The sequence below is a fragment of the Thalassophryne amazonica genome, chromosome 7, assembly GCF_902500255.1.
Source record: "Thalassophryne amazonica chromosome 7, fThaAma1.1, whole genome shotgun sequence".
Lineage (NCBI taxonomy): Eukaryota > Metazoa > Chordata > Actinopteri > Batrachoidiformes > Batrachoididae > Thalassophryne > Thalassophryne amazonica.
The window spans coordinates 53,472,230-53,497,290 of record NC_047109.1 but is presented as its reverse complement, the minus strand read 5'-3'; the positions used below and the strand labels follow the sequence as shown (position 1 = coordinate 53,497,290).

Genomic DNA, 25,061 nt, shown 5'->3' with positions numbered 1-25,061 from the left:
TCACCACGACGGTCCTCTACAGCGACCACATCACTGCAGATGCTGCACCGATCCGTCTGTCGATCTCATGCTCCATCCATCCCTCACTCGTGAACAAGACCCCGAGATACTTAAATTCCTCCACTTGAGGCAAGGACATTTCACTGACCTGAAGAGGACAAAGCACCTTTTTCCGGTCGAGAACCGTGGCCTCGGATTTGAAGGTGCTGATTTCACACTCACTGCAAACTGCTCCAGTGCACGCTGAGGGTCCTGATTTGACAAAGCCAACAGAACCGCATCATCTGCAAACAGCAGAGACGAGATTCTGTGGTTCCCAAACCGGATCCCCTGTACACCCTGACTGCACCTAGAAATTCTGTCCATAAAGGTAATGAACAGAACCGGTGACAAAGAGCAGCCCTGGCAGAGGCCAGCGTGCACTGGAAACAGGCTTGACTTAATACCGGCAATGCGAACCAAGCTCCTGCTATGGTCGTACAGGGACCAGATAGCCTTTAACAAAAGGACCCCGTACTCCTGGAGCACCCCCCACAGGGGGCCTCGAGGGACACGGTTGAACGCCTTCTCCAGATCCACAAAACACATGTGGACTGGTTGGGCGATCTCCCGTGCCCGTGAACCCTCGGGCACCTGATGGAGCGTATAGAGCTGGTCCAGTGTGCCGCGACCAGGACGAAAACCACACTGCTCCTCCTGAATCCGAGGTTCGACTATCGGTCTAATTCTCCTCTCCAGTACTCTGGAATAGACCTTACTGGGGAGGCTGAGGAGTGTGATCCCCCTGGAGTTGGAACACACCCTTCTTAAACAGAGGGGCCACCACCCCAGGCTGCCAGTCCAGAGGCACTGTTCCCGACCACCACGTGATGTTGCAGAGACGTGTCAACCAAGACAGTCCCACAACATCCAGAGACTTGAGGTACTCCGGACGGATTTCATCCACCCCAGGAGCCTTGCCACTGAGAAGCTTTCTGACCACCTCGGTGACTTCGGCCTGGGTGATGGTGAGTCCGCCTCTGAGTCCCCAGTCTGTCCTTCCTCTTCGAAGTGGGATTGAATGGAAAAATGGGATGGGATTGAATGGAAAAATACAAAGATGTCATAATGTTCCCAAATCAGCAAAATGGAAAATATTTATGCCTTTTTATGTTCATTCATGTACTAGAATACCAACATTAACAACATATCAGGCCATTTTTGTTGCAGTTGAATAGTTTTCTTGGCACAACTTGCAGAAGTTATGCCAAGAAGTTACTTGTATGTGTGTGTGTGCCAAATAAAATAAATAAATACGGTGATGAAAATAAGTATTTGAACACCCTGCGGTTTTGCAAGTTCTCCCACTTAGAAATCATGGAGGGGTCTGAAATTTTCATCTTAGGTGCATAATCTAAGAGACATAATCTTAAAAAAATCCAGAAATCACAATGTATGATTTTTTTTTTTTTTTTTTTTAAGAATTTATTTGTATGTTACTGCTGCAAATAAGTATTTGAACCCCTACCAACCAGCAAGAATTCTGGCTCTCACAGACCTGTTAATTTTTCTTTAAGAAGCCCTCTTATTCTGCACTCTTTACCTGTATTAATTGCACCTGTTTGAACTTGTTACCTGTATAAAAGACACCTGTTCACACACTCAATCAATCACACTCCAACCTGTCCACCATAGCCAAGACCAAAGAGCTGTCTAAGGACACCAGGGACAAAACTGTAGACCTGCACAAGGCTGGGATGGACTACAGGACAACAGGCAAGCAGCTTGGTAGAAGACAACAACTGTTATGATTATTTATTAGAAAGTGGAAGAAACACAAGATGAATCAATCTCCCTCGGTCTGGGATTCCATGCAAGATCTCACTTTGTGGGGTAAGGATGATTCTGAGAAAACTCAGAAATACACAGGAGGACCTGGTCAATGACCTGAAGAGAGCTGGGACCACAATCACAAAGATTACATGAGTAACACATGATGCTGTCATGGTTTAAAATCCTGCAGGGCAGCAAGGTCTCCCTGCTCAAGCCCGCACATGTCCAGGGCCGTTTGAAGTTCACCAGTGACCATCTGGATGATCCAGAGGAGGCATGGGAGAAGGTCATGTGGTTAGATGAGACCAGAATAGAGCTTTTTGGAATCAACTCCGCTTACTATGTTTAGAGAATGAGAACAACCCCAAGAAAACCATCCCAGCCGTGAAACATGGGGGTGGAAACATCATATTCTGGGGGTGCTCTTCTGCAAAGGGGACAGGGCGACTGCATCGTATTGAAGGGAGGATGGATGGGGTCATGTATTGTGAGATTTTGGCAAACAACCTCCTTCCCTCAGTAAGAGCACTGAAGATGGGTCGTGGCTGGGTCTTCCAGCCTGACAATGACCCCAAACACACAGCCAGGGCAACTAAGGAGGGGCTCCGTAAGAAGCATTTCAAGGTCCTGGAGTGGCCTGGCCAGTCTCCAGACCTGAACTCAATAGAAAATCTTTGGAGGGACCTGAAACTCCAACCCTGAAAGATCTAGAGAAGATCTGTGTGGAGGAGTAGATCAAAATCCCTGCTGCAGTGTGTGTGTAAACCTGGTGAAAAACTACAGGAAATGTTTGACCTCTGTAATTGCAAACAAAGGCTACTGTACCAAATATTAACATTGATTTTCACAGGTGTTGAAATACTTATTTGTGGCAGTAACATACAAATAAATTATTTAAAAAAAATCATACATTGTGATTTCTGGATTCTTTTTTTTTTTTTTAGATTATGTCTCTCACAGTGGACGTGCACCTAGGATGAAAATTTCAGACCCCTCCATGATTTCTAAGTGGGAGAACTTGAAAAATCGCAGGGTGTTCAAATACTTATTTTCCTCACTGTGAATTAGATATAAAAGCTTGCAGAGTGTTTTTGATTTTACACAAAAGCTTCAAAAATATTTGATGTTAATAAGGTAACAGGCTCAGTGTCGGCACTGGGCCTAACTCTTATCAAGACAAACTTAGGGAAAACATGATCTGAAACAAACACACCGGTGGTTATCCACTTGTCTACTTTATTGCATATGATACAGGTTGCTGGTAAAATAGTTGACTTCTGAACCAGGCTGGTGCTGCCACTTCTTAACAAGTGCAGGGTTTTTTTTTTTTTTGGCTTGTGGTTCATTCAGTAGAACATCATCTTGATCTTTGGCTCTCTTTTCAGCCGAAGAAGTGAGAAGGATCACATTTAATTACTGGGTACAAATGTATTCAATAAAAACATACTAAATGTACATGTATGTCTGCTGTGTACAGTGAGCATACATGTACATGTCAAGGAAGAACCTTTAAACAAGTAAACAGGACTTTTCAAGTACTCCATCAACAATGAGACCAAAAATCTTACAAAATATTCTATAATGTACCTTGGCGATCAAATTTATGTCAGGGAATCGATGGTGAAACCCAAAGTCCGGGTGTTCCGTGAAAACATTATGAAAGGACTTCCCTCCATTTCACCAGGATTTACAGCAAATCAACAACCTTAACATACCTCGCGGCACTAGCCATGTTGTTTACACGCTGCTAGGATGTGAAAGCTGAGCAGTGGTTGGTCCAGACAAATCACGTGGGGTTCCACTTCTCAGTGAAATTATTTTTTTTCTGACATTTACATTTTGCTGTTGTGCAGACTTTTTGAGTTGAACTCTGTGAAATGTGCTTTTGTATATTTTTAACAAAATTATTGCATAAAGATCATTTACACCGATTTTACTGGAACGGAATGTAAAGAAGGATTTTTCATCCGATTGCCTATAGTGGCTATACTGTCTGTACTCCTACTCACCCGTCCCAGAACAACATGTCTCACAACAACAGCCATCTTGGAGCAACACCTCATAAGCACCATCACCACCTTGATGCTGCCTTATAACATGTTGATAACATAACCAGTCTTTCAGAATGCTCTCAAGATGTATTGTGAAAGACTGGTCATTAGTGAATGGGATTCAGAGTCAATTTTTTATTTATTTATTTATTTTTTTATTCATATGCTGACAAAACCTTAGAATTTTAGGAAACATTCGGTCAAACAACTTACATACAATCCGGAATCACCACATATTTAGTAACTTGAACTTTCTGGGCTGTTGGCTGTTGGGAAATTTCCCTGATAATCTTTAAAACATTTCCGATCACTAGATACTGCTAGCTGCTAAAGAAAGAAGTTTTATTTTGTATTTTTCACTTTAAATCAATATTCCATTAATAACAGTATGACTGAAAGTAAAATTTCATTGTATTTAGCAAATGTTAATTTTATTTCAATGTATGGTAATAAGTTGACCCACTTATTTTAGACATTTTCTCTTAAAATATCAAAATAGAAATTTTACACTTTTCTATGACCCTCTGAAACGTACTGGTCATTATACAAATAATGTTTGAGTTCAATGGTAAGAATATTTCATGAGGTGAATGCTGGAACATACCATTCAACAAGGCCTCATTGAATGGTATGTTCCAGCATTCACTGAATTAACTATTCATTCTATTTTAAAGAATGTAAAAACAGTCATTATTTGTTTTATATAACTGCTAAAATAGATCCTTGTCATTTGATATTTTATTAATTTATAAACAACAGAAAAGGGACTTACATTTTGGTGTTCCACTGCTGCTAATGTCTAACACAAACTTTAAATAAGATTCCAAATTGTGACGTGTAGTAAGACTTTGTGTAGTTCCTCAGTCCAGCGAAAAATCACGTCAGCTTTTCAGCTTGTCATCCGAACAGTTCTTCATGCCTTCAGATGGCTTACAGCGGAGTGGATTTGTTTTGTGTGTGTGTGTGTGTGTGTGTTAGAAGAACTATCACCGTCAATTAGCTCTATCAAATCATCTTCCGTCAGCAACACAAACTTCGCCATTGTTTGTTTTAAAGCTAAGTGCCATCCTGAGATGGCGCTTGTGCGTGCATGTAATTTCCCCCCCCCCCCCCCCCCCCCAAATAAAGACTGTACTTCCTGAGTGCAGCAAAAAAAAAAAGTCCAGCTTTTCATTCTAACGTCTTCCTAACAACTTTTCATGCCTTCAGATGGCTTACAGCGCAGATTTGTTTTGTGTGTGCGCATGTGCAGAGTGCAATGGTACCAAACGTATGGAACCAAATTGCACTCTAAATGCAGTGCAACACAGATGGGATGAATAATCCATGTCACGTGACATACAAAGCACCAATTAAATGACAAGGATCCACTCAGCCGTTATATAATCTGAACATTTTGAATACATTGGAAAATGTATAGCTGCTGCAGTTTAGAAAATACAGCTGTATTTGAAGTAACACAAAGGATGAAAAAGAGAGCGGTCATATTCGGGCTATTCATCCCGGGTAGAGATTTTGGCACAGATCCTAAGTTGTTCATTTGGGTTATATTAGTCTAGAACAGCTGAGTTATCCTCTCCTAAATGATGTGCACACATGTCTCAGCTAGGCCCTCTACTAGTGCCCAAACATGCATTCATACCACATATGAAACATGTCGTGTTACACATTATATTCCAGTATTTCAAAACTTGACAGTCAAACATTGTTGCCTTGTTTCTTCTGCAGACAGAGAGACATGTGGTCAGTCCATGGCATCTGCTTCTGGTGAGTTTTATTTTTTTAACATCACTTCACAAACAAGTTATTATAGATAATTCTGAATGATAAAGGACATGCAAGTTTAATTTTTTTTTAGTTTTAAACATCTCTAGCTACACCTGAGTAAATATGTTCAGCCAGTCAAGAGCTGAGACAGGTGTAGAGCAGAGACAAATGGAAACCATGCACAGTGCTGGTCACTGAAGACCACCAGTGTCAACAGCTTAGTTTAACTGGTCCTGATGTCTTCAGACTGACAGTGTAAATTAAAACTGTGCAGTGAGATATAGCACCTTGAAACCAGTTTGCATTATTCATGGAAACACAGAAGTATGCATGTGGCCGTTGAAGCTTTATTCTGCTTCACTTCTTCTCAGCTTCAGGAGCCTCAGCAGGAGGAAGCGGACTGGGAGCAGCAGAAGCGTCCACAGGTATTTTATGGTGCAGATGAAGAACTGGAATGAGATGAAAAGTCAAGATATGGTGAACTTTGTTCATTGGCTAGACACCAGATTTTGTTTGCTGGCAGTGAATTTATCAGCTTTTGTTGTATTTTGGGGGGGGGGGGGTTACTTGGCTCTGTGATCAGTACGAGCTAAGAGCAAACAAAAACCCTGTACCAATGACGCCAATTGCACAGGTGAAGAAATTACCTATTTTAAAGCAGTGACTGTTGTTAGAACTATTGTGTCCACAAATAGATTTGTTTATGCCATAAAATTATTTAAGCAATTAAACCAACCATACTATCTGTTAAAATGTGCAGCACAGTTATCTCAGGAAGATTATTTAATAGCAAATCAGTTTGACAAGTTTGTTTTAACTTATGCAAATTAAGCCGTCCATCCACCACAGGATGAAGCAATATGAATGCACATTATGGCAGTATGGTACAGAAATCTGCACTCTGTTTTAAGGTGTGCAGAGTGCCTGCATTACGAGCATGCATATTATTGAGAGGACACGAGAGCGCCGAAGTTCAAAGCTTCTGCAGCACAGCCACTGTAGTGTTACCTGTATGAAATATCATAACGTGCATTGGCACGGTGTCGCAGACCGAATGGTCCCCCCTAAAAATCTGTCTGCCCTGCCTTCACTCCTTATGTGACATTAGCAGCGGTTCACTGATTGTCATCTCCTTTCTGCTTCAAACTGCACTTCAGTCATCATCTGTCTCAGCAACAGATATCTGAAGCTTTTGTACAACAATCATTTCCACATAAAGTCAACATTATTTAATCATAAAAGACAGGAAGCGATCAGAATGCCGTATAGCTGCTAGCTGATGTGTTCATTGCGTGTCGGTTATTTCAAAGCGTCACCGATTATCACCTTGTTTCTGCTTAAAATGGCCTCATTTCTGCTTAGAACTGACTTTAGAATGATTTAAGAGGTTTTACTTTGTCATCTGATGGTTAATAATCTCATTAACCCCCTACTACCTGCCTCATTTTGTCTTGTCAGTATCTCACAAATAAAAAGTGAAATTTCCCATCGATGGGATATACAGGCCTAGAAGGGGTTAATCCATTTGATCACTTTGGGTGAAGAGACTCCGTCTCAGACAAGCTGCTAAACCCCTAAATGACGCATGAGTAGTGGAGGCAGAGCGGACCAGTTTTTAGGGGCTGACCATTCTGTCTGCAACAGCGGGATTACATGGCTGTTATCCCCAACAAAGGACACAGAGACACACACTTATTTACACTTGTAAAGTGTTGGCCTTCATGCTTAGATTGTCTTTACAGTAACGTGTGACATTTCTTCTTTTAAATAATCACTTTTCTGCGCTATTGTTGTTTTCAGAGTTGATGAGTTCAGTTATTCAGTTGTACTGTGCATTAAACAGTACGACACACCACACTGAAGTGAAACCCTGATTGGTTCCGAAGATATATGCCAATCTAAGTGACGTCCGTGTGTCTACGTCCAGCCAATCACCACTGAGTGCTGTTTGTTCCCCTCTCTCTCTCTTTCGCTTCAGGGAAACACTTTGTGGACGAGCATGAAGCTGAACTGATTCAACGAGTGAGAAACATTGGACCAATTTTGGACCAGCTACTGGCCAAGGGGGTTGTCAATCGAGAAATGTATGACACAATCATGGGTCTTCCCACCTCACAGGCGAAGATGAGGGCGGTCTATAATGGACCCCTGCAAGGAGGTCAAAAGTGCAAAGATATCTTCTATAAATTACTCCTGCAAAATGAAAGTTTCCTTGTTGATGACCTCAAGAAGTGATCATCCCATCTTCAGATAAATGGTGCCCTCATCAACATGTTTTTAATAGAATGCTAACGTGCCTGAGAGGGTTTAAAAGCAAACAGCTATATAGTGTGTTTGTATGAAATACTTAATTTTAAAATATGATTGTTATGGCACATGCTCCGATTAGTGCATTTAATTTTAAAAACAAAACAATTATTTGATTCTAAATCAGAGGTATATCATATATATTACAGAATCATACCAGAAATTAATCATGTTTTTTTAGCTAACAAATAAGGATAAATATGACTCTCTTATGTAAAATGAGACTGATAAGAAAACAAGTTTTTCCATGTTAAGTGGTCTTTTTAAAAAAAAAAAAAATTCATTTATGCAGATTCACCATTTTATGTGATTTTTTTTATTGGGACTCTCACTTTATGACAATTTTGTAAACTTTATATATATATATATATATATATATATATATATATATATATATATATATATATATATATATATATATATTACTTTTTATATATATATAAAAGATTATTTTAACCTTGTGTGATACTCTTGTTTGTAAACAAGCTGCTCTTAAAACAATAGGGCAGCACAGTCTCCTTTGAACCCTGTGTGATATCATGGGATTTGACCACCTACAGGGATCTGCGCTCTGCGATATATACACAGCATAAGTTCACACGGGAAAATGGTGTACTGTTTTGTTTGTGGCTACAATCTACGGAGCCTGCCTAGGGACATGGTGGTTAAATTTTTTTTTTGACCCAGATTTTTGCATTTCCTCGCAATACTTTTGTGTTCCCTGGCAATAACTTTTAAGTCCATATTTCCAGCCTGGTGACACACAGGTTCACTGAATCGTTTGGATGTTTTGCACATCATGGATAACCAGAACCTGGGGCTCACATACAATAATATACTGGAGGCTTTGTCTGTGAGACACAATGTGATTATGTGCATGAAGTCTCTGAAGCATATTTTAAAGAAAAACGGTCTGTTTCGGTGGAGATATGATGTACTAGAAGATGCCATGTGCTTTATTCGGGGGGAACTCCAAGGATCTGGAAGCCTGCGTGGCTACTGAGATATGCATGCCAGATGCTGTTGTATAAATAAACTATATTTCATATAGATTCTTACAGCTGTGCAAGTTGTAGCAACTTACTCCCTCATCACACGGGATCCCATTCTTGTGAATCCTGTGTGTGTGCGTGCGCGCATATGCGTTCAGTTTCCCCCCACCTGATTCCACTCACTGTGTGCTCTGATAGGCATGAGCTTTAATATGATATTACGGTATTGCGAGGGAACGCAATAATCTAGGCCAAAAAATTAGCCACCATGTCCCTAGGCGGGCTCCGTAACAATCACCGAAGCAGTTGCTAAAAGTATTTATTTTTCCGCTTGCCAGTGCAGAAGAGAGGACGAGGCAAATGGGAGGCATTGTCAGTAAGTTTTAGCCTACACAGCTAACCAGAGTAGCTGCCTTCCCTCACCTGCAAAATGGCTTTGACATGTTTGAGCTCCGGGTCATAAACAAACCGCAATACATGTCCACTTTCCCACCGCATCGTCGCTTTTTCTTTGCATTTTCACTTTGTTTGCATGTAATTTGCCCAAAAACCCAGATAAAGTGCCGTGGTTTTTCCCACAGAAGTAGAGAAATTACGTTGTATGCGTCATATTTTACCCCTTTAGCGCCCACCTGCAAACGAGACTGCAGTGCCCTATACAGCTAGCGGAAACACATGCATTGAATTGTGTTTGCCAGTTAGTTATTATACCCCCATAAACAAAAAATAGGAATCACCCTGTCTGTCTGACCTTGAGCCTTGTTAGCACAACTCCTTGGGAAGCAGTGGACTTTTCTGTTTAATTATAGCATCATATAATATTGACGATGGAAGTACAATTCCTCCAGAATTGGTTTACACTACCAGTTTAGACACACTGTCCCATTCACTTCAGTAGGATAGTGTGTACAAACCTTTGACTGGTACTGTATGTCCAACAAAAGTTAGTCCTGTTTACGGCAGTTTAAGTGTTTTGTCCAAAGATACAAGTCACCTGACGCACCCGCCTGCAATTGAACCTCAATCTAGGTTGGTAGTCAAACCCCTATGCCAGAGCCACCTGCTCTGCACCTAAAAGTAAAGGCATCGCAAAATGATTTACTTATATGGGAAACATCCGATTTTAAACCTGGGCCATATTTTTGAGATGTTTTTGGGTTCATGTTTTGACTCACAACAAAAGCTATTTTAATTCACTAATTTAGAGCACAAACACTGGCTAAACAGCTTCACACTGTAATGCCATAGCACAAGTTAAAAACACAGTAAACCACTTTTTGTCACCACTGAATAGGCAAAAATGGTATTAGACATGTCTGGTAGCATGGAAAGGATCTCAAAGTAAATGTGCTGTACCTCACTAAATGTAAAAAGCTGTGAATACTTTCTTGATGCACTGTATATAATTAAAAAATATATGCAGGACAGGCACCCTCCAGGAGCAGGGTTGGAGAGACCCCCCCCCCCCCCCCCCCCACACACACACACAGAATGCATCCAGAAAGTATTTAGAGCACTTTGCATTTCCACATTTTGTTATGTTAGTCTTCCTCCAAAATGGAGTAAATTCATTTTTTCCCCTTAAAATTCTACTCACAACATCCCATAATGACAATATGAAAACTTTTTTTAATTAAATTTTTGCAAATTTGTTAAAAAGCAAAGAAATCGCATATACATAAGTATTCACATCCTTTGCTCAATACGTTCTTGATGCACTATTGGCAGCAATTACAGCCTCAAGTCTTCTTGAATATGATGCCACAAACTTGGCGCACCTATCTTTGGGCAGTTTTGTCCATTCTTTGCATCAGGTTGGATGGGGAGCATCGCTGCACAGCCATTTTCAGATCTCTCCAGAGATGTTCAATTCCATTCAGGTCTGGTCTCTGGCTGGGCAGCTCAAGGACATTCACAGAGTTGTCCTGAAGATAAGGCTTTACTGATCTCACAGTGGAGAAATTCACATTACATCAACTCTTAAACACACAAGATGGGTGTGAGTAGAGGAAAATGTGCATCAAACAGCATGTGCAAGGATAAGCAATAATAATACTTGTAGCAATACAATAAAATAAAATGAGGTAGAAATAGAATATATATATATACACACACACGCACACACATACATAAGCCACTCCTTTGATATTTTGGCTGTGTGCTTAGGGTCATTGGGTCTCATTCACAAACCACTCTTAAAAAAAAAAAAAAAAAAATTGGTTCCCGAGTCCTGCTTATAAAGTTTCTACGAAGATTGTAGTATTCGTGAATGTTTTCCTATCTCCTATCTACGAACACCCAGGAGCACTCCTACGCACATTTCAGTGCCAACTTGTCACATTTCTTGCGTTGTCTGTTTATGCGCTCGTAACGTGTAAATTTCTGGCCACCATATGGTAGAAAATGAAGTACCTTGAAACATGTAATGGAATATTAAATTTTAAAGGGTAGTGTCTGGAGTATTAACCTATAAAGTTTCAGAGCTTAGTACCTGCTCAGTGTGGACACTCGGCTGAATCAACATTCAGAGCACCTCACCATGGGCAAAAAAAAAGAAGCATTTTGAAGATTCTTGGACTATATTTTGAGTAGTCTACTTTCTTAAAACTAATACTCTTCCAACAGCATGTCCGTATTTCTGGTCCAATATGAGATACACAAATGTGACGTACAGAAAAACATGATGTACAGCAACTGAGAGAGATTTGTTGGAACTGTTAGCTACTGCTTGAAATGTTCAGACCAAGATGTACTGTGAGTACCAAACAATAGTGCACTCTAACTCATGGCATAGTTCCAAGATGGTTCTGTAACAACTGGAGTGCTTTTGAGCATAACGTACACAAACCCTGTGTATCATTAATGGACCTGGTATCAAAGAAATTCAAAGACATAGCTGATTAAATGGTAACTAAATCTTAACTATACCTTAACAGTTACTGACATTCCATAAACAGCTGCCCTGCACCATTGGTATATCATCTCTGGGGTGCAAAAATTGCGTACAAAAATGTGACATACTCTGTAACAGGAAACAATAAGTGAGTCTACATGTTGCCATGCAACAAGCCTACATGAAGTTCATTAAAATATGATATTGCAGTGATATTACTGTGATGTCTCTGTTCATTATTATAGGCTGCGTTTAGATGATTTGGGTATTTTTTTTAAATAAATGTACACTGTAAAAAAATGATAGCCCCATTAACTTATTTGCTCCACTTGTAATGGCAAGTTTAGGATATTGGACTGAAGTTTATATGTTTTCAAAATCTGAACGTAAAGTTATCCGAGATGCGCTGGTTCAACTCAGACAGCTTTTGGGTGTCTGCTGTATCTCCTGTTGGGATTTTGAGATTTTGTGTGTGTGTGTGTGTGTCGGAGTTTAAATCGAAGCATTCACTGCATGTGTGACAGCCTCCCGTGCATGCTTTTTGTTGGTGTAACCTGCAGTAAGGCTACTGAATAGAATTTTCTTCCTGTGGCTTATTTCCTGCAGTAGTACCTCCACCTCTGAACTGCCAAAGTTCTCTCTCTCTCTCTCTCTCTCTCTCTCTCTCTCTCGCTCCCTCTCTCTCTCTCTCTCTCTCTGCCTGTTGCACTGAAATTGATTGGCTTTTTGCTTTCAGCATTTTGTTTCCTCTTTAAAAAAAATCTGTCTGCTCACGGCCGTGCAGTCTCATGTCCTTTTATGGGCATCGATGGACTGTTTCTGTTACACCAGGCATGCGCTTTCAGTTTACGAGGAGATGGGATTCATCAGTTTAAAACACACTGTGCACTGTGCACAATTCTGCGGTTTAAGGACACAATGATGAATCTGGCATATTGTTTTCTTAATAACCTTTTTAGGGACAGCTTCAGAAGGAATCTAAGAATCTTAAGAAGTTGTTGGTGAATGAGGCCTATTGTCCTGCTGAAAGATGAATTGTCACCCCAGTCTGAAGTCAAGAGTGCTCTGGAGCAGGTTTTCATCCAGGATGTCGCTTTATAACATATTACAGCAAATATCTGTCCTATAAACCAGCTCTCATGGGATGCAACAAAAATAGAGCTGATAAATCATACACTTATCCTATCAATTTTACTGCCCTGGAAACTGGCAATAAAATCAGGGTGATACAAAAAAAAACATTGAAAATAACAGGCAGTTGGATGGAGGAGTTTGGTTGTGTTGGGTGGGAGGGGAATATTTCAGAAACGACAGCTTGGCATTTGTACTCCAATCCAGTAGGTGGCGGTAATGGATCAACTGCCTGAAACCTAGTAGAAGCACTGGAGCAAACGTAGCCAACTGTTGACACTTTCAAACGAAAGTAATATAACAGATACAGATTGAGTGTGCGCGCGCGCGCATGCGTTTGGTACCATTCGGCGCCACACTCCAGTCCAGTAGATGGCGGTAATATATTTATAAGCTGATTTGTCAACCACCATAAACCCAGAAGAAGAACAGTGGTCGGTTGGTGAGTTTATATTTTATCACTTCAAAAATAATGACAAATATTGTTTATATTTCTCTAAAGTCTGAGACTTGTGTAGTCGTGCAGGACAGAGTGGAGGAGGTGTGTGTGTGTCAGAACAAGACGCGTTAAAGAGAAGCTAGCTAGACTAAATATAACCTTATTTTGTTCAAACATTGATGCTTTTGGATTATGTTCATTAAATTGGACAACATTTGCAATATATTCGACTTACAAGTAAACTATGAGCAAGGTCAAGGTTCGACTTTATACTCTTACCTAAATCAGTTTTTTTTTTCTTCGAGTAGTGCCACTTCTTAAAGAACTGAAATTAAATGGTTCTCAGTGTAACTAGTTGACATTTGTTGTGACTTCCAACAATATTAGCAGCACAGATTCTGACGAGTTTAGGACAATCAACCTCTTCCTCCTGCCTTCATCAAGAACTAAATCAGTCACGTGTGTTCAGGAGGAAGGAAACTCAGTCCATGTTGTTTATGAATAAAAAATGCCCTGAAATAAAAGCAGATGGTTCACACTTGTAGATCATTTCAATGTTTGTTTTTAAATTAAAAATGCTGATTCTGTGGCGAACATCAGTTTTTGTTTGTTTGGTTTTTTTTTTCCCAGTGTCCAAATGTTTATGGGCAGTAAGCACATTTTTGTAATGATCTTGTGAGGTCAGTCCACAGTGGAAAAGTTGGAGAAGTAGTATTACAAACGATGGCAAAAATGAACCGACTGAAACCACACACACTCACCTTCAACCGCTTAGTCCAATTAAGGGTCACGGGGTGCTGGAGCCTGTCCCAGCAGTCCTAGAGCGCGAGGCGGGTACACCCAGGACAGGACGCCAGTCTGTCACAGGGCCACAAACAGACACAGTCACACCCACTCACACACCTACGGCCAATTTAAAGATTCCAATCCACCTAACCTGCATGTCTTTGGATGTGGGAGGAAACCGGAGTGACTGAAACTGTTGAATCAGAAAAATATTTGTGTGGAATGTTCAAAACATCTTTCCACAGTGGCTTTGAGTGACTAAATTCCATGTTTCCCTTGCAAAGACTGAATTTTAAAAATGATCTGATGTTAAAGCATTCTCTTTGAGCTGACGTGTCATTCTGTATAAACTTTACATATCTGTAATTGTTTCTTTTGTTTTTCTTGTTTTATATTATAATTGTATATGAAGAGAGACTTTATTGTTGAAGGGAGTACTTGCATCCACTGGATACTCATTTGTGTTGTGTATTTTTCTTATTTTTAATTAAGGAAAATAATTTGTTTCACTGTGATAAGTGTGACATGATTTCTCCTCTTAACCAAAATCTCTCATGATTTGGAGAATATTCAGTCAAAAGGTGCACAGATTGTTCCTGGTATGGAGAGATGTGTCTGTTTGCTGAAATGTGATATTATGCTGTTACAGTGTAAATAATCCATGAATAATGCAAGTTTTACTTATTTTTGAGTATGAAGTGTTGTAAATCAAAATGCACACAGTTTATTCCGTTGCGTTATGCCAGATGTGGCAAATCCATTGGAATGTTTCGAAACGGTGACATTAAAGAACCATTTAGGATCGGCACACAGGTGTTTCCTTTTGATGTGGACTTTGAACATAAGTATTACAAAAATCTTGAAATGTTTCAGCACACCATTTCAATGTTGCCATCACTACGACTCAAGGTGTACAGTTTGAATCTATGGACAGTGTCTGCATTGTGTATTTGCAATATTGTGATAAAACATATTTTGGACATCTCCATCACTTGTGTGTGTGTGTGTGTGTGTGGTGACGACAGTCTTGCATGACGTAGTGTTATTCAGTCCACAGAGGCAGCATGAACAATTTAAAATTGTTTTAACACTGCACTGACCTTTGTACACTGAGCCAGTGCATACAGTAGAAGGCAGTTACAGAGAGTTTTGACAGCCTGCAAAAAAAAAAAATAGTCTGATTTGTGTGTAAACACTGTAGCATTTCTGCAGAAAATTAAGTGTAGGGCTCTGAGTGATAGTGGCATTCTGTCCAGAGTATAGCCCACCTCTCACCTTATGACTGCTCCCTGCTGATCCAGCCCTCCATGACCCTTAAATGGAGTGAGTGGGTGTAGAAAATGGATGGATGGGTGAATTGTAGGGCCACTAAACTTTGCTACACATTTTTAACTTTGATCAAACTATCTTTCTGCAGTCAGGGTGTCAAAAGCTCAAAGCTTGACACATGGTCACAGAGATTTACTTGAGTGGGAGAGAAACTTCATATTTGCTAACATTAAATAGCCTAAATAGATAGCAAATGGGACACTTTAGCTTTTGAATCTCAACCTACTGAAAACTTCAATTCTCCACTACGGCTTTTCTCAGGCATTTTAGTGCTGTTCCATTGTAAAGGAGAGAGAAACAGCAGCTGCACAAGAGAAGACAAAGGTCTTGTTTGAACAAACAAATTTGTGGTGTTTAAATGTATGGGCCAGGATTTATAACCCATGTTCCATCAAGACCCCCCTGTTTTTAAGAATATTTATAGTGCTGGTCATCTGTTTTGGTTTAGCGATAATACATTTTGTTTAAATGATGTTTAATACAGGACGTCGTGAGAGAACAGAGACATTTCAGAAGAAGTCGGTTTCAGCATTTTATCCGGATATTCCACTGTTAAAGGAGATTTGTTTAATGAAAGACGTGCGGACGGGTCCGCGCGTCGGGACGCAGCCGACGCGGTGCGGCGGCACAGGAAAAACACCTCCGTGTTGATAACCATTTGTAAAATCCAGGCGGCTTTTGATGGCTTTCAGTGGAGTGAGTATATGAGAAATTGTTTAACAGCAGGACATGTTCCAACTTGTCCTTAAGGCTTTCAACAGAGGTGTTTTTCCTGTGGCGGAGCGTCGCGTCGGCGCGGACCCGTCCGCACATCTTTCATTAAAAAAATCTCCTTTAACAGTGGAATATCCGGATAAAATGCTGAAACCGACTTCTTCTGAAACTTATCTGTTCTCTCACGACGTCCTGGATCAATAGAGCCTGAAATGTGGAGGTTTTCAGCTTGAACAGGCTGACGACGGCGGCTGAGAGCGCTGAGCGACGTCTCGCACCGTGGGAAGTCCTTAAAGCGACAGAATCACCTCAAAATCTCTCATCAGCCGTTAAAATTTTCACTGAAAACCAGCTTATTTTTTCGAACCGTGTCCACTTCGATGTGTCTCACAGGTTTAGAAAAGATTTTGATCAAACAATGCGCCAGTCTCTCAGCAACTTCTCAGACAAAGGAATTCCGACAAGGGGCTGGACGACTCCTCCCACAAGGAGTGCTCACAGGCGAATGACGTCACCGACAGGCGTGGAAAAACTCACGCATGCGCACGAGGGTTCAAGCATGTCTGACGTAAAAACATATGAATGAAATCCATATAGTTTTTGAAAAAAATAAAAAAGGACCGTTACTTTATTGACAGCCCTCATATATACACACACACACAACCCCTGGCAAAAATTATGGAATCACCGGCCTCGGAGGATGTTCATTCAGTTGTTTGATTTTGTAGAAAAAAAGCAGATCACAGACATGACACAAAAGTAAAGTCATTTGAAATGGCAACTTTCTGGCTTTAAGAAATCAGGAAAAAAAATTGTGGCAGTCAGTAACGGTTACTTTTTTAGACCAAGCAGAGGGAAAAAAATATAGACTCACTCAATTCTGAGGAATAAATTATGGAATCACCCTGTAAATTTTCATCCCCAAAACTAACACCTGCATCAAATCAGATCTGCTCATTAGTCTGCATCTAAAAAGGAGTGATCACCCCTTGGAGAGCTGTTGCACCAAGTGGACTGACATGAATCATGGCTCCAACACGAGAGATGTCAATTGAAACAAAGGAGAGGATTATTAAACTCTTAAAAGAGGGTAAATCATCACGCAATGTTGCAAAAGATGTTGGTTGTTCACAGTCAGCTGTGTCTAAACTCTGGACCAAATACAAACAACATGGGAAGGTTGTTAAAGGCAAACATACTGGTAGACCAAGGAAGACATCAAAGCGTCAAGACAGGAAACTTAAAGCAATATGTCTCCAAATCGAAAATGCACAACAAAACAAATGAGGAACGAATGGGAGGAAACTGGAGTCAACGTCTGTGACCGAACTGTAAGAAACTGCTTAAAGGAAATGGGATTTACATACAGAAAAGCTAAACGAAAGCCATCATTAACACCTAAATTCAGGACCAAATACAAAAAACATAGGAAGGTTGTTAAAGGCAAACATACTGGTAGACCAAGGAAGACATCAAAGTGTCAAGACAGAAAACTTAAAGCAATATGTCTCAAAAATCCAAAAATGCACAACAAAACAAATGAGGAACGAATGGGAGGAAACTGGAGTCAACGTCTATGACTGAACTGTAAGAAACCGCCTAAAGGAAATGGGATTTACATACAGAAAAGCTAAACAAAAGCCATCATTAACACCTAAACAGAATAAACAAGGTTACAATGGGCTAAGGAAAAGCAATCGTGGACTGTGGATGACTGGATGAAAGTCATATTCACTGATGAATCTCGAATCTGCATTGGGCAAGGTGATGATGCTGGAACTTTTGTTTGGTGCTGTTCCAATGAGATTTAGAAAGATGACTGCCTGAAGAGAACATGTAAATTTCCACAGTCATTGATGATATGGGGCTGCATGTCAGGTAAAGGCACTGGGGAAATGGCTGTCATTACATCATCAATAAATGCACAAGTTTACATTGATATTTTGGACACTTTTCTTATCCCATCAATTGAAAGGATGTTTGGGGATGATGAAATCATTTTTCAAGATGATAATGCATCTTGCCATAGAGCAAAAACTGACAACATTTTGCAAAAAGACACACAGGGTCAGTGTCATGGCCTGCAAATAGTCCAGATCTTAATCCAATTGAAAATCTTTGGTGGAAGTTGAAGAAAATGGTCCATGACAAGGCTCCAACCTGCAAAGCTGATCTGGCAACAACAATCAGAGAAAGTTGGAGCCAGATTGATGAAGAGTACTGTTTGTCACTCATTCAGTCCATGCCTCAGAGACTAAGCTGTTATAAAAAAGCCAGAGGTGGTGCAACAAAATACTAGTGATGTGTTGGAGCGTTCTTTTGTTTTTCATGATTCCATAATTTTTTTCCTCAGAATTGAGTGATTCCATATGTTTTTCCCTCTGCTTGGTCTAAAAAAGTAACCGTTACTGACTGCCACATTTTTTTTTCCTGATTTCTTATAGTGTTTCTTAAAGCCAGAAAGTTGCCATTTGAAATGACTTTAGTTTTGTGTCATGTCTGTGATCTGCTTTTTTTTCTACAAAATTAAACAACTGAATGAACATCCTTCGAGGCCGGTGATTCCATAGTTTTTGCCAGGGGCTGTATATATAAAATGGTAAAAAGTAATTAAAATATGTCCAAGCCCAAGTATGTACAGACTTTCTGTATCTGCTGTGAGCTTTCTTGTACTTCTTTGAAAGCCAGTTATAGTGCCTCTCTTTGTTATCTGCTTCACAGAAATGTCTCAGAAATGAGCTGCAGTTTGCGCCTCTTGGTTTCCTGCAGTGATTTATTCTCCCATGGCCGTTTCTTCCTCGTGTTACTCCGAGATGCTCTCCCGCACAGAGCGCTCAGTGACCATTCCCAGATCAGCCGCAGCCTTAAAGAGAGCTACAAGCTGCTGCAGCTGTCTGCTGATGAGCACAGCAGTCCCACGCAGGTGAAGGAGGCCTACATGCGCCTGGCTAGGCTCTATCACCCAGACTCCGGGGCTCCCACTGCAAATGCGGCCCTGTTTGCTCAGGTTGAGGAGGCGTACCGTGCTGTGTTGGCACATCAGAGTAAGTCCAAGCTATCTGATGGGCATAAGGAAGAGGAAGATGAGGATAAGTTCAAAGGTAGGGCGATTCAACACAGGCATTACCTCAGTTACGAGGGTATAGGTTCTGGCACACCCAGCCAGCGTGAGCGTCAGTACCGGCAGATCCGTGTGGACCAAGCGGCTGAGCAAGTGTTAGACTACCGGCAGAGGGAACATGAGAGGGCAGCCGCTGCAGAGGGGTCCCTGGCGGAGAGAGACGAGCGTCAGCGTAGCCACAAGATCAAGATCACCCAGACAGTGGAGAGACTGGTGGAGGACCTGATCCAGGATTCAATGGCCCGCGGAGACTTCAAAAACCTGAGCGGAGCCGGAAAGCCCCTCAACAAGTTTGCGCACAATCCATATGCAGACCCCATGATCCACAACCTCAACCGCATCCTCATAGACAATGGGTATCAACCGCCATGGGTGGTCACGCAGCGTGACATCCGAGAGGCAGTGACACGCATCCGTAAGAGGTTGTTGGATGGAAGGGCACAACTGGGTGACCCAATGACCCCCAAAGAGCACAGCCAGTGGGAGCAGCTGTGCGCGTCTGTGGAGGAGGAGCTGATGAAACTTAACAAGCAGGTGGACAATTTCAACCTCATCGTGCCGATACTCAGCCTGCAAATGGTTCACTTCAGTCTGACGCGTGAGATTGAGCGCGCCGAGAGAGGAGCTCCCCAACACAGACTGGACCAGGAAAGGATGCGAGACAGAAGGAAAGAGTTAACAAATAAGCACGGTGAAGTAGTCAAGACTCAGAACGCTAAACGACGACTGATGTCTTGGATGCAGAATTTACTTAGATGAAAATGACAGTTGAGGAAAAAAATTAGATCAGCAGTTCATTTATTGTTCGCCTCAGTGAATATTTCAGCTCTTATTGATGTCACTCTTCTCTGTGCGATAATACGGTTGTTGTAGGTTTACTTCAGACGTTTGCCAAATACTTTATGCTTTATCTCTGTTTGCTGCACAATCTGCTGCACTCGCAAAGCTCCACCGGAGGTCAACAAGGTCACAGATGAAAACGTGAATCAGCACAACGCATCCAGGCCTTTCTCAAAGAGTCGTATGTGATTTTATTGGTAGAATATGACATTTTAAAGTTATATTCTAACACCATATTTCTCAAACTGTTTAAAATTTACGCTGAAGTCTAATAGTAATATGCTGCTGTAGTATTCTGTTGCAGTGGTAAGCAAGCCTATCATTTTTTGCTATTTGGGAAGTCGAGTGGTCCACAATAATTTTTTTTTTTTAAATTGATTAAGTGGTCTTTTGTCTGAAAAAGTTTGAGAAACATTAATCTATACCTCTGAAAGTGGGCATGTCACGACCACTCTGAAACTGTATATGATCTGATTTGGCATTTTGGTCACCTATCGATAGGGATTTGAAAAGTGTTTGACAGCCATCCCAGGGTGGTAGCTGTACAACCCCAATTCCAATGAAGTTGGGACGTTGTGTAAAATGTAAATAAAAACAGAATACAGTGTTTGCAAATCCTCTTCAACCTATATTCAATTGAATAGACCACAAAGACAAGATATTTAATGTTCAAACTAATAAACTTTGTTTTTGTGCAAATATTTGCTCATTTTGAAATGGATGCCTGCAACATGTTTCAAAAAAGCTGGGACAGTGGTATGTTTACCACTGTGTTACATCACCTTTCTAACAACACTCAATAAGCGTTTGGGAACTGAGGACACTAATTGTTGAAGCTTTGTAGGTGGAATTCTTTCCCATTCTTGCTTGATGTATGACTTCAGTTGTTCAACAGTCCAGGGTCTTCGTTGTCGTATTTTGCACTTCATAATGCACCACACATTTTCAATGGGCGACAGGTCTGGACTGCAGGCAGGCCAGTCTAGTACCTGCACTCTTTTACTATGAAGCCACGCTGTTGTAACGTGCAGAATGTGGATTGGTATTGTCTTGCTGAAATGAGCAGGGACGTCCCTGAAAAACACGTTGCTTGGATGGCAGCATGTGTTGCTCCCAAACCTGGATGTACCTTTCAGCATTGATGGGGCCATCACAGATGTGTTAGTGCCCATGCCATGAGCACTAACACATCCCCATACCATCACAGATGCTGGCTTTCGAACTTTGCGCTGGTAACAATCTGGACGGTCTTTTTCCTCTTTTGTCCAGAGAACACTGCGTCCGTGATTTCCAAAAACAATCTGAAATGTGGACTCATCAGACCACACCACACTTTTCCACTTTGCGTCTGTCCATTTCAAATGAGCTTGGGCCCAGAGAATGCGGCGGCGTTTGTGGATGTTATTGATGTATGGTTTTTGCTTTGCATGGTAGAGTTTTAACTTGCACTTGTAGATGTAGCGACGAACTGTGTTAACTGACAATGGTTTTCTGAAGTCAATGATGTCAGTTTTTAATGTAGTGCGGACTGAGGGATCGAAGGTCACAGGCATTCAGTGTTGGTTTTTGGCCTTGTCGCTTACGTGTAGAAAGTTCTCCAGATTCTCTGAATCTTCTGATTATATTATGGACTGTAGGTGATGGAATCCCTAAATTCTTTGCAATTGAATGTTGAGAAACATTGTTCTTAAACTGTTGGACTATTTTTTCACATAGTTGTTCACAAAAAGTGGTGATCCTCGCCCCATCTTTGCTTGTGAACGGCTGATCCTTTTTGGGATACTCCTTTTATACCCAATCATGACACTCACCTGTTTCCAATTAACCTGTTCACCTGTGGAATGTTCCAAACAGGTGTTCTTTGAGCGTTCATCAACTTTCCCAGTCTTTTGTTGCCACTGCCCCAACTTTTTTGAAACATGTTGCAGGCATCCATTTCAAAATGAGCAAATATTTGCACAAAAACAAAAAAGTCTATCAGTTTGAACATTAAATATCTTGTCTTTGTGGTGTATTCGGTTGAATATAGGTTGAAGAGGATTTGCAAATCATTGTATTCTGATTTTATTTACATTTCACATAATGTCCCAACTTCATTGGAATTGGGGTTGTACTTAGGTCGGGGTCAATGAAGGATTACACAGGGGCCAACATTAATACATGCTCCAGTCATATTGTAAACTATACCGCATTATTTTGCCTGATAATAAAGATCCCAAAAACGTATAGCTTGGACCATCTATGACTGAATGCTGTGGAGTTATGTGGCAAAAATGGTGACAAAAGTCAATTTCAGTTTGTACAGGGGTGAAAAGCTGAAGTTGCTAGCATTTTGGTCAGAAGTTATGGAGATTATTGGTTGAGCAAATAAGATTAAAAAATTCTAATAGTTTTGACTGTGTTGAACGTTTGGTCTCCAATGTATAGATTAAACAGGGTCAACATCCATTGCATTCTGTGTCATGCTACCATGTGACGTGGTAAGTAAGCATGATGGGTGGTTAATACGTAGTCTTTAAAAAAAAAAAAAAAATCCCATTAGCGCATGCGCACACACACACACACACACACATACATTGATAATGTGAACGCCTCATAAAGCAAGTTGTGTTTATTAGTAATGATAATTACCACATGAGACAAACTTATAATGCGAATGATTTGTGAAGTTGCATATGTTAAACTATACTGATAGCACTTTAATTGTCCCTGTGTCACATCTAAAATTAACCAAAATAATTGGATTTAAATTTTAGTGTTGTGATTCGTAGAATTTTCCAGCAGGGAGAACTTTGGCTAACAAATGTTTAGTCTATTTGTTCGGGTATTCCAGGGTTAGAGATGACCACAGGCTCTCCTCCACCTCTGGCTGCCCTCTGCAGTGCCTCAGCCACGGTTCTGGACGGGGTCACCACCTTGCTCCAGTCGTTTGCGATGTACTGGTGGTACGGATCGTGAGAGTTCTCCAGCTTCTTTGAGCGAATGTAGCTGAGCATGATGCCAAATGTGAAGAAGCTGAAAGCACCAACTACCATAATAATATACATGATGCCCTCAGTCTGGGCGAGAGCCCCGACTGCAGCTGTGTGCTGCACAGCCTGCTGGGTAGTGTAGTTTTGAGGTGTGGAGGCAGCCGGTATTGTGGATCTGTTGAAGCAGTGCTGTAGAAAGGAGACCAGGAGGGACTGCACCTCTGTGCTGTTGACAAGCGGCATTGCTGACTTCTGCCGGGCTTTCAGCAATATGTAAATGAAGCTGTGAGACAAAGACAGAAAATGAAATCACACAACAGAATTCTTAATCCTTAGCCCCTCTACGTTTAGAACTATGTCCCTTCAGCTGCTTCCTTGTTTTCACAATGTTTCCAATATGCATATAGAAAGAGTCACTCCACTGCCACTGCGCTGACTCATATGTCTGATGATTGGCTCAGAGAGGTTGAAAAGAAGAATATAGTCGGTACTGTGTTTCTCAACTTCTCTGCTGCTTTTGATATCATTGACGATGATTGGTTATTGGAAAAACTCGCTGGTTACGGTTTTGAGCAACCAGCTCTTACCTGGTTTTATAGTTACCTGTCTAACAGAACACAGACAGTGTTTTTTAATGGCAGCTTCTCTAGCACCAGGAGTGTAGTGTGTGGTGTGCCACAAGGGAGCTGTCTCAGTCCACTATTGTTTACTATTTTCACAAATGATTTACCATATATTTTTGGTAAAGCTTGTATAGTGATGTATGCAGGTGATTCTATCGTTTATGCATCAACACGCTCACACAATGATTTAGAAACTGTCTTGAATATGGAACTGCACAAGGTAGTTGACTGGGTAACATCTAATAAGCTAGTGTTCAGTACAGTAAAGACTAATTGTATGATTATTGGCTCCAGTTGTGTTATTATGAAAAACCCCATATTAAACATCAAAATTAATAATATGATAATAAATCAAGTACATGAGACTAAGCTGCTGGGTGTAATGGTAGACTCAAAATTATAATGGAAAAACATAAATAATATTTTTGTAAAAATGGGCAGGGGTATATCGATTTATGAGAAGACATGCAAGGTTTTTAAGTTGTACTACATTGAATCATGCTATTAAAGCATTACTATTAGTATACCTGAACTATTGCCCAGTTGTTTGGTCAAATGCCACTAGAGAAATGATAAATAAATTACAGATTATTCAGAATAGGGCTGCTCATATAAAACTTAAGTGCAGTTAGAGGACTAATATTATCACAGTGCACAAAAATTTAAACTGGCTGTTAGTCAAAGACAGGCTTTCATATTCACTTATCATTTTTACCAGAAAGATTATTGTCACTAAGTTACCTTATATTTTGTTTAAGAATTTTTCTTTCAGTTCAGAAAATCGTAGATACAGAACCGGACATGCTGTGGTGGGAAACTTTATGCTACCTGTTGCTAGAACTAATGCCATTAAGAACACAATCATATTTAGGGGTATGACGGAATGGAATTTATTACCAGATTATATTAAACTCACTTCTAATGAGCAATCTGGATCAAAATTTTAAATATATATATAGACAATTTTTGATACCCATGTGTGATGATGAATTTGATTTGATTTTTTTTCTTGATTTTTATTTATTTATTTTTCTTTTATTTATTTATATATACAACCCCTAGCAAAAAATTATGGAATCACCGGCCTTGGAGGATGTTCATTCAGTTGTTTAATTTTGTAGAAAAAAAGTAGATCACAGACATGACACAAAACTAAAGTCATTTCAAATGGCAACTTTCTGGCTTTAAGAAACACTATAAGAAATCAGGAAAAAAAAAAAAACTGTGGCAGTCAGTAACGGTTACTTTTTTAGACCAAGCAGAGGGAAAAAAATATGGAATCAC

General features: G+C 40.5%; 3 protein-coding genes across 4 annotated transcripts in view; 2 read left to right on the top strand and 1 right to left on the bottom strand.

Annotated features, from left to right (window-relative positions):
- Positions 1 to 8,278, top strand: part of pycard (PYD and CARD domain containing) — a 76,288-nt gene extending 68,010 nt beyond the window's left edge. For both annotated transcript variants that reach the window (XM_034174181.1, XM_034174180.1), the window contains exons 2-4: positions 5,592 to 5,630; positions 6,002 to 6,055; positions 7,609 to 8,278. In XM_034174181.1, coding sequence (XP_034030072.1) covers positions 5,592 to 5,630; positions 6,002 to 6,055; positions 7,609 to 7,865 — 350 coding nt within the window. In that variant the 3' untranslated portion in view covers positions 7,866 to 8,278. The remainder of the gene's footprint in view (positions 1 to 5,591; positions 5,631 to 6,001; positions 6,056 to 7,608) is intronic.
- A 10,651-nt stretch (positions 8,279 to 18,929) lies between these two features.
- dnajc28 (DnaJ (Hsp40) homolog, subfamily C, member 28) lies at positions 18,930 to 20,220 on the top strand. The gene has a single exon (XM_034174176.1). The coding sequence runs from the start codon at positions 18,956 to 18,958 to the stop codon at positions 20,099 to 20,101; it is 1,146 nt and encodes a 381-aa protein (XP_034030067.1). The 5' UTR covers positions 18,930 to 18,955; the 3' UTR covers positions 20,102 to 20,220.
- A 2,562-nt stretch (positions 20,221 to 22,782) lies between these two features.
- On the bottom strand, positions 22,783 to 23,458 carry LOC117513930 (potassium voltage-gated channel subfamily E member 1-like). Its single transcript, XM_034174177.1, has one exon. It carries the CDS (start codon positions 23,395 to 23,397, stop codon positions 22,990 to 22,992), a length of 408 nt encoding a protein of 135 aa, XP_034030068.1. The 5' UTR covers positions 23,398 to 23,458; the 3' UTR covers positions 22,783 to 22,989.
- Between the last annotated feature and the right edge of the window lie 1,603 nt (positions 23,459 to 25,061).

Bases quoted from the DNA above. Each gene is read 5' to 3' on its own strand.
- LOC117513930 (XM_034174177.1), bottom strand. From the start codon at position 23,397: ATGCCGCTTGTCAACAGCACAGAGGTGCAGTCCCTCCTGGTCTCCTTT.
- dnajc28 (XM_034174176.1), top strand. From the start codon at position 18,956: ATGAGCTGCAGTTTGCGCCTCTTGGTTTCCTGCAGTGATTTATTCTCC.